This window comes from Bombus affinis, unplaced genomic scaffold, assembly GCF_024516045.1.
Source record: "Bombus affinis isolate iyBomAffi1 unplaced genomic scaffold, iyBomAffi1.2 ctg00000123.1, whole genome shotgun sequence".
In the NCBI taxonomy this organism is placed as follows: domain Eukaryota; kingdom Metazoa; phylum Arthropoda; class Insecta; order Hymenoptera; family Apidae; genus Bombus; species Bombus affinis.
This window is the reverse complement of record NW_026108855.1, coordinates 306518-315992: the sequence shown is the minus strand read 5'-3', so window position 1 is coordinate 315992 and position 9475 is coordinate 306518. Positions and strand designations below refer to the sequence as shown.

Sequence of the window (9475 nt, the reverse complement as noted above, 5' to 3'; positions counted from 1 at the left end):
TAGCATTCGGCATTCCCACATAAGCCTAGTGCGACCACACACTAGCATTCGATATTTCCACACAAGCCTAGTGCGAATACACACTAGCATTCGGCATTCCCACATAAGCCTAGTGATACCATACACGCCTATTACATCAATGCACTCGTGTTCAGTGTCTCCATACACTGCACTCGCATTCAGTGTCTCCATACACGCCTATTACATCAATGCACCCGCACCCAGTGTCTCCACACACGCCCAGTGCGGTAATAGGATCCAACAAACTGAGACTCATCCGTGTACGAAATCGAAAATGATCTGTCATGTTATTACGGTCTGACCGGTAACTCACAAGATGCAACTGGCGCTTTGAATACCAATCATAATGCTACTGACTTTTGTGTTTTTTCTTCCCTACTTTATCATTGAACATCCAATCGAAATTTTTGTTGTTAACCTGGGCCCTTGACCTATTTGGACAGTTAGTTAAGCCATAAAGAAACCAGTACAATATAACTTAGCTAAACTATAAAGGAACAAAATACCAGTTATATCAAGTTTAATATTAGGAAAACCCAATATTTTAGATCCACCCGAGGACGTGTGATAGTCAGAATGGCCGTGTCGGAGATGAAAGAACACCGGAGCCTCCCCTTTGGAGCGGTGGGAGGACCCCCTTAGCGCTGTAATCCAGATTTCATCATAGCCGCACTAAGAAACTGTTGTAATTCGATCCGACTGTACTTATTCGAAATTTATGATAGTGAGCTCGGGCTCGAGGTGACAACCGGTCGCCGAACGTAGTCGCGGTCAAGGGATGAACGTTTTATCTAACAGAGGCATGAAGTAACTCTATAGCTTTCCTTAAAAGAAATACTTGGGACGGGGCACGACGGTAAACATTTCAACGATTTCTGTCCCGTGGCTCGCCACACGCAGACTTTGTCCTTCGGGTAAGACGATTGCCAGATGCCAACGCATCTTCACAGTATATGTTTAGCTGGGCGAGGACCCGCTACGAATATTAAATTTCAATTACACAAAGTCTCTCAAATAGACAAATGGCCTGTGCCCCGACTACGGGAAGATAAGAGAAATCTATCCTTCCACGAACGACGCTTCTCGCTAGCAACTTTCCCCAAGGACAGCTAATATCTTTCTCTAACCACCAACATGGAAATTGACCAATTAACAGCAACGTCAATTTCCCTCACCCTTCGAGCGAAGACTTTTCTCCGCGAATCCGATGATCTCGTGCCCTTAGGCACACCCATCATAGTTTTCTTCGACAGCGTCACCGCGACGGAGAGTCACTCTCTAGTGCGATCTCATCAGTAATCGACCTGTCTTTCGTATACGAAATAATTGCCCCCGTGCTCTAACATATAGTGTAACTTAGACGCAAACGAAGGGTAAAGTCCAGTATCCGTTGACCGCGGAAACGTTGCCGGAGCCGAGACCATTGTCATAGTGCCGCGAATATCGAAACCTTGCGATTATCTATCGACGCTGTAAATCTCCCTAATTTGTGTCAATAAACTCAACCATTGTTACACCGCACCTATGGCTAATTCCAACGAAGATTCACCGAACACCCCCACCCCCAATCCTGACGTGCGTCCGACAGATATAAGTACAGAGCGCGTGAGCGAACTAAAAACGCGATATAGGGCTAAAGAGAGAGACCGTTCCGTCCTTCTCTAATGCCCGCGTACTTGTACCGGAAATATGTAACAACGGTAAACGAGCGCCGTCAGTGTCCACTAGTGTGCATGCCTGATTAAACAAGGACAGGAAATGCCTATATACAGCCTTCTCTTTCTATTTCCATGTCGCATCCATCTTACTATACAGTAGACAGGACTCGACTATTCCATCATTATATTCGCACCCTGCTTATGTGTGAACCAACATCGCCATGACAACAAATCGTTCGTCTCCTGTTTGATGCTCAGTTTTCAACGGAGTTGAAGGGAAACTTTATAAGAGAAAGGAAGTGACGGATTGTCTCAAAGTAATAAACGAAAATTCTCGTAACTATCGAAAAACGATAGTCAATACAAGGATATCATTATCACATTTAAAACTATCACAATGAACGGTGATTTATCGCTGCAAGGTACCACAAATAAGATATCTTATAATTTGCGAAAAGAGGTAAGGAATATTCTAGATTTTAGACTTTGGAACTTCCATGACAGTCATGAGTGTGTTTTGTCATTGATTTGCCATATTGCGTTTTTCACAATTGTTGTTCATTTTTTGTGATATTTTACACTCGCACATAGTATCTATGATTTTTTCTTTCGATAATTCTTATAATTATTGTCAATAATTAATTATTTATAACCATTTACGCTGTATTATATATCATTAAGATTTATCTTTGCACGTATCAAGATGGTAGATAACAAAATTATGTGTAACAAATTGATTAAACTCGCAATGTAACAGAAAATTGCATGAAAATCTTTATATTATTAATAATTATTGTTAATAATAAAAAAAATAAATGTCGCATTAGGAGGAGAGTCGTACTTCGGAACGTAATCGGAACATATTGTACCTTATATGTGATTATTTGGGACGCAATGGGTGAGTACATTGCAATTTAGATATCTTCTTAGTTGCAATTTTTTCGAATAATATCGGTGACCAATCGAAATAGAAATTAGTGCGGAAAGAGGGGAAGGAACCAAAATTTGAAAATCGACATCGGTAACTCAGTAGTTATAGAATAACTCAATCGATAACGTAGATTAACTAGTTATAAATGAAAATATATATAAATTCAAACTTTAAAAATTGGAAATTAAAAAGCAGAAGGCAAAATATTATCGCCGAGGATTTATATAATAATAAATAGACAGTACATTCTTTTTGTCTGTCTTACCTAGAAATAAAACAGTTAATTGATGATTATCGTATAGTGTGTACTCATAGCATAAAATTTGTTCAATGAATTAAAAATTATATTTTTTAGATATGTAGACATTAGCGATGTATTAATCCGGGAAGCTCGTCTACCTCGGAAATATCGAGTCTGCGACAACGTCGATTTGGAAATTATTCTTACAGAATATGAAAATTATTACAAGATGAAATTCCAAAAATATCCTATATTGTGCAAGAAAATAACTGAAAAGGAAATAAAGACGAGGGAAATGACAAATGCGAACAAAGTGTAAGAATTTAAATTATTTAACACTATTCAACGTTCTCAACGTATTCAACGTATCGATTACAATATCATTCAATCTTCGAAGAAGTAGTAAAACGTGTCAAATCTGTTAGCAAAGAAACGAGAAGTGAGTCTGTGAAAGGGAGGAATGTACAACAGAAGATGACGGGTGACGCTACGGATGATATTAATCTCGCAATGACAGTGACACCAATTTTCGCCAATGAAAGCGATGGAGCTTCATCAGAAGAGCTATTTAACGTCTCAATGGAACAATCCACGCAATCAAAGATATCGCAACGGGCTCGGAAGCTTTATATAGACAATCCGGAATTGCGGAAGATTGCTGAAGACATTTCATGCGTAAGTTATTTTCGATTAATATACGTATTGTAAAGCTTTTTAAAAATAAAATACCTATCGATAAACAATCCACTGTATATCAATGACGCAGGGATTTCAGTAAAGCTTTAAATAACGAATTACATAACACTTACGGAAATTAATACGGAGATTATGCGCCATTTCATCTTTGTATTGTCGCAGGAAATCATACTGACAAAATTAAATGTATATTGGGACAACATTGTAGGCCTAGAGGAATGTAAATCTGCTATTAAGGAGGCCATTGTGTATCCCCTTAAGTACCCTATCTTTTTTAATGGCCCATTTTCTCCCTGGAAAGGTATTCTGCTATACGGACCACCTGGTACAGGTAAGATACTCGTATTTCTTTCATTCCCGTACATGTTTACAATCAATTACGAAATAGGGAAGACGATGTTGGCGAAGGCAGTCGCAACAGAATGCCAATGCACCTTTTTTAACATAACGGCCAGCTCATTGGTGAGCAAATGGAGAGGCGATTCCGAGAAGTATATCCGTGTAAGTTGATTTCCTTTGTCTATGAAGAAGAGATTCTAGGTTTAAAAAGATTTGTTTTTATTTGTCGTCATTCATATATAAATAGAATAGTTGTTTGGAAAACGAAATGATATTACGTTCGTGATGAAACAATGAATTTAAGGAATTTTGAATATAATATTTAATAAATAATAAATACATTTGTTAAACTGAACAGGTTTTATTTGAACTTGCCTATAATTATTCGCCTACAATTATTTTTATCGACGAGATTGACTGGATAGGCACAAATAGAGGAGTAAACTGTACATTGTCTGAACCTGCAAAGAGATTCAGATCAGAACTTCTTTCTAGATTGGATGGATTAGTATCTAACGAAAATTCTAATGTAGTTCTTTTGGCTGCAACTAATTGCCCTTGGTATGTATATCACGCTATTTCAATGTTTTCTAAGTAGAAAATATCTTAATATCATAATTATTCATTATCTTAATCTTAATTATTGTGTTGTTCGGAATATTCCTTCGTTATTATTAATATAACAGAACAATAATATTTATTGTAAATATATTATTAGGGACATTGATGCAGCTTTACACAGACGCCTCGAAAAGAAAATATACGTATCATTACCAAATGAAGTTACTCGACTCGATATGTTCAAATTATACCTTAGCAACCAGTTATTAGAGAATATGGATATTGTAAACCACATAATAAAATCTACTGAAAAATATTCTTGCGCGGATATAAAATTGCTTTGTAAGCAAGCATGGCTGCTAGAAATAAGTCCAATGTGGGAAAAACTTGAAAAAAAAGAAACATCTGTTACGACTTTGAAATATGAATTAAAGAATTATGAAATAATAGCAAAATTGTTAAAAACAATGTCACCTACAGTCACGGATGTGGATAGATATAAAGCGTGGAATAAATATGTATGCCATAAGAACATATTTTAAAAAATATAAATGGTTATCATAATATATATCATTAATATAATTATCGTTCGAAAAATTGTTCGTGTGCGTGCATGTATGTGTGCGCACGCGCTATAAACAAGTTTGAAATGTTCGTTCTACATATATGTATACGTGGTATACGTATTCCCTTATAATATATAATATGTGTAATCTGAGTGGTAATATATCCACGTATTACATATGTGTTAGTGTATTTTATCGATAATCTGTCTTTTATTTCCTCTTATCTTATTAACGCATGTATGGGCGCGTATATGCGCCGGGCGAAAGCTATGGGTGTAGACTCAGAACACATATATGCGTTTTTTGCAAGTATTCCGCATGGCCTAAGGACAGATATACGCGTTTGTCGATTTTTCCGATCAAGTAGAAGTAATACTATTACATTTATGTGAGATAAATATGAATGTATTCCTTAGTAACGGCAGTAAGCAAATGCCAATAATGTCTCGTTATAATTGTCTACCTGTTTCGAGGACAGTCGCATCTAATTATCGAGAAGAAAATGTGTTGTTTGTGAGAAAAATAAGAGAATGCAGAAAATGCGATGTCGGATTATGTATCGATAATTGTCTTGAAATTTTTCTCATACAACTGAATTATTAGCCAAATTCTGTTGTAAATTCTAAATGTTTATTGTAAATTTCAATGTTTAAAATAAATAATCAATACTAAAAAATAACGCTCTTGAATTATTTAATCTCGTGCAAAAGAATTACTATAACTTATTACGCTTTGCGCTTTCAATAGTCAATCAACAGAGTTCAGTCTAACGAAGAAGTTCCCTCCTACGCTAACGAACTGTCCTGTTTTTGCGTCCAGGCTTTCAGGACATAAATTAAAATATCGCACATAAGCACAGCGTAACAGCGGCTTAAATTTAAGTTACAATAATAATCTTAAAAAAAAAAAAAAAGAAAGAAAATGTAATAATGCATGGCTATGTCGTACCGTCGCGTATCGGTACTTTTGCCTGTACCACCCTACAATCAGAATTCAGCGTTTATTCTGGAAGAAAATCATGTAAAAAAAAAATATGTAAAAAATCTGGAATTAATAAACAAAGATTTAAAAAAATCAACAATTAAACAAGGGATTGAGATGACCAATCCCGCTCACGCTGCGAACTTCGAACGCGGAAGAGTCGAGCCGTGGCCATGATGGGTGATTCCAGGAATCGGTCGCGTATGGCAGGATCTGCCATGCTTTACCGATCCCAGCCGCGCCGATTTCCGTCAACAGGCACAGTAACGGAGATATTTGGAACAGAAGCAGCCGCATATTCGTCTATCTGAAATTAAAGAGATGATTTCATGTAGAAGATACAAATTCGTTCCCTGATATTGAAATGCCGAACACGAGGAAAATGAGACATGCAAATGACAAAGTCGATGATCAATAGGAAGATAACATAAACAATTGTAGATTGCAAGGAAAATTTTGAAAAATGATACGTGTTCTAATAATAGAATATAAATAATAAAAAGGAGAATGTAATTGCCATTCTTCTATGTATTTTAATTTATGAGACGTAACTTCTGAATGACCTGTAATGCCCGTTTCCGCGGCATTATGCGCCGAGTTCCGGAATACGCGTAGACCCGGTAGCGCGATTGTTCACTCGATTACATTTACCATAGCGAAATCGAACTAGAATTCGACTCGACACGCGTACGCGCGCAACCACTGAAAGTTCAACGCACCAGTACCGTCAGACGATTCGAAACTTGTGAATCATCTGCTAACGATACGTATCCACCGTCAAAATTTTTCATTGCAATAATTTTTCATAACGTTGCAACGATCGCTATATTTTCAATATACATGTATGATCGTAATAAAGAGTGTTTACTCTTCTTAGACTGTTATTTGTACAACATTATACGGAAATGTATGTTTTACGTGATATGGCTTCTCTCGACGCGTGGATCCATTGGGAAAACTGCTATATTTATGGTAACTTAATCGTTACAATAACATGAGAACACGTAAAACCGACTCAAAGTTGTAAAAACATGCTTGATACAACTCAAGTGTATTATATACGTTTGAAGCATCACCGCCCATTACTACACCATCAACATCAATCATGTTCTACACCACGGTCATTCTTCTGCAAAAAACGATAATTAAAAGAGAAAGAGAAAGAAGAATTACTGCACAAACTTCGACAACCATGGGACTTCCGTATACATATACAACAATGAGATCACCGTGAAATTGTCTTATCTTGTTCTTTTAATCGCGAAAAATCTGTCCGTAAGTTCGTGGACCGTGTCGAACAGAACGCTATATACGAGGTAGAACGGGTTTTTGTCCGACTGTTGCACGGTTAAGAGCACGACGAGCAACATTGTTCGTGGCGATATAATGAAAGTAAAAAAATGCAACGAGGAAACAAAGGATAGAACGTCTAGACATAGCGGAACAAATCTTCGGCAGGAAGATCTTCTCCGTTAACATCGACTCCGCACAGTTACGCTCGCTCTTTTACAGTTAGCCTCGCGGACCTGTCTTAATTTGTAACTACGTTTCGGGACATCCTCAACACGTTCCCCAACGCGTAGGTTTCATACGACAAATTCAATGTCATAGTGGTTTAAGTCGTAATTCCGAATGTTTGAATTCATTTTTACTCTAAAACATATCTTCCCTTTGGTTTCAGAACCGATTAAGTCGTAACTTTATTCTCTACCATTTCTGTTTCCACGGTTTGAACAGATGTAATCTATTTTTACGGTAATAAACACAGAAGATTATTTGATGAAAACTGGCAATGGCCTAACTTACACCACTATGATTCTCAACCCTGTTTTCCAAATTGTGTTATATAATATTTTATGAAATGTTGGTGCCATACAGGATGAAACGATCTTAGGCGAATCAAACATCTTATTTTCCCTTACGCCATTCAAATTATAAAATATGCAAACTTTTTAACATTTAACTCCGCTGTCTCATTATGTCGATTCCGTCAACTGTACGTATGCTGATGAACAGTAGTTAATTGTCGGTTTCACGATGGGATTTCGAAGAGGAAATTGGATAACGGATAGGTGAGGGGCTCTGAAGTAGGATAAGAACGTAATTGTAACTCGACTTTTGATGATTTATTGCCTAGCTAGCGGGATCGAGAGCGTGACTGGTGATGTAAGATACTGAGGAAAGTTAATTAAACTTAGCTTCATTACGTAGAGTAAATAAGATGTTTGATTGCAGTAGAAATTGTCACATATTTGATAAATGTTAGATTTCTATATATAAGAAAAATGTATAAAAGATATGTAAGAGTATAAGACTATTTCTAAGAAAGGTAAATTATGGGTTTTTCATCAAATGTTTGAATCAACTTTGTTAAAGCATTCCCTAATTTAACCATTTAGATGTTAACTATCGAGAAACCAGTCCAGTGTGTCGTATATCTCATCATTTACATAGGAACAAAATCTCCACGTTCAGGCTGTACAGTTAATTGAAATTAAAGGCAAACACTGTAACTCTGGCACAACTGTCCTTATTTTCGCAACTAATTACCATTTGTCCCATTTCATTAAAACTTTTTAACAGCCGGTAAATAAATTGATGGAATTTCCTCGGTTCAATTTATGAGTGATGAAAATCAAAATTACTTAAAAGTACCATTCCTCGATATCTCCAAAAATATGTCATTTCTAACCGTATAATAATCTATAAGCAGAGAAATGTCAATGAAAATTTAAGACGAAAAAGAGGTAAATTTACCTGAATTCCAGAGCGCGGCCGGCTTTCAAATGTCGTTGACTGTTCAGAGTTACCACGCTTACTACGGTCCGTGAACTACGGCTTGCCGGTTTACCCCGGCTTCGTATCTGCATACCGTGTGCTGTTGTCGCCGCTAAAACACGCTCACCCCTCTACTCGCGGACTTAACTACCGTTCTCAATTGGTCGCTGTTTTTAACTGTAGTTCTTGTTCCGAAAGATAGGTAAATGGCTTCCTCTATGATCTACGAGCCAACACAATCAAAGATGATCGTTTAAAGTAGCTTATAGGAACAGGCAGACTACGGGCACATTTACGCTCCGATCGTGTGTAGAACGCTAAAAGGTAGAATTCTGAAAACTGTAGAACAAACGAGCGATAGTATTGCTAAAAAGACAAGTTAAGAGTACATAAATATGTAGTAAGAGGAAAGAAAAGATCTTCAACTGACAAACAAGTAATTGTGTCTATCATCATTTCGTCAATGCGGTTAAGGATAGTTATATACATTTATACATTACATTCTAAGAGTTACAGTTGCATGAAACAAAGGAGAAAGTGATGGGAGCAACTTACCTGCTCATTTATCCTCTGCACGTTCGGAGATGCGCATTAACATTATCATAATCGCTCAGTTGAATTATGCTTGTATTAGTATGTTTTATCTTCTTCGTTAATACATAAGAAGTACTTCAATATCGAATCCAAATCTGTGAAATCTAAG

The 9475-nt window shown here is 36.8% G+C and overlaps 1 protein-coding gene and 1 long non-coding RNA gene across 2 annotated transcripts; one reads left to right on the top strand and one right to left on the bottom strand.

Moving 5' to 3' along the window:
• The first annotated feature begins 3023 nt into the window (after positions 1-3023).
• On the top strand, positions 3024-5191 carry LOC126927485 (katanin p60 ATPase-containing subunit A-like 2). The gene is made up of 6 exons (XM_050743597.1): positions 3024-3166; positions 3277-3526; positions 3710-3878; positions 3936-4048; positions 4245-4447; positions 4605-5191. Exons 1-6 carry the CDS (start codon positions 3081-3083, stop codon positions 4987-4989), a joined length of 1206 nt encoding a protein of 401 aa, XP_050599554.1. The 5' UTR covers positions 3024-3080; the 3' UTR covers positions 4990-5191.
• A 1824-nt stretch (positions 5192-7015) lies between these two features.
• LOC126927493 (uncharacterized) lies at positions 7016-9449 on the bottom strand. Its single transcript, XR_007715534.1, has 3 exons — positions 9328-9449; positions 8752-9111; positions 7016-8697 (listed from the first exon to the last, which is right to left on the bottom strand). It is a non-coding gene; the product is annotated as an uncharacterized LOC126927493 (long non-coding RNA).
• Between the last annotated feature and the right edge of the window lie 26 nt (positions 9450-9475).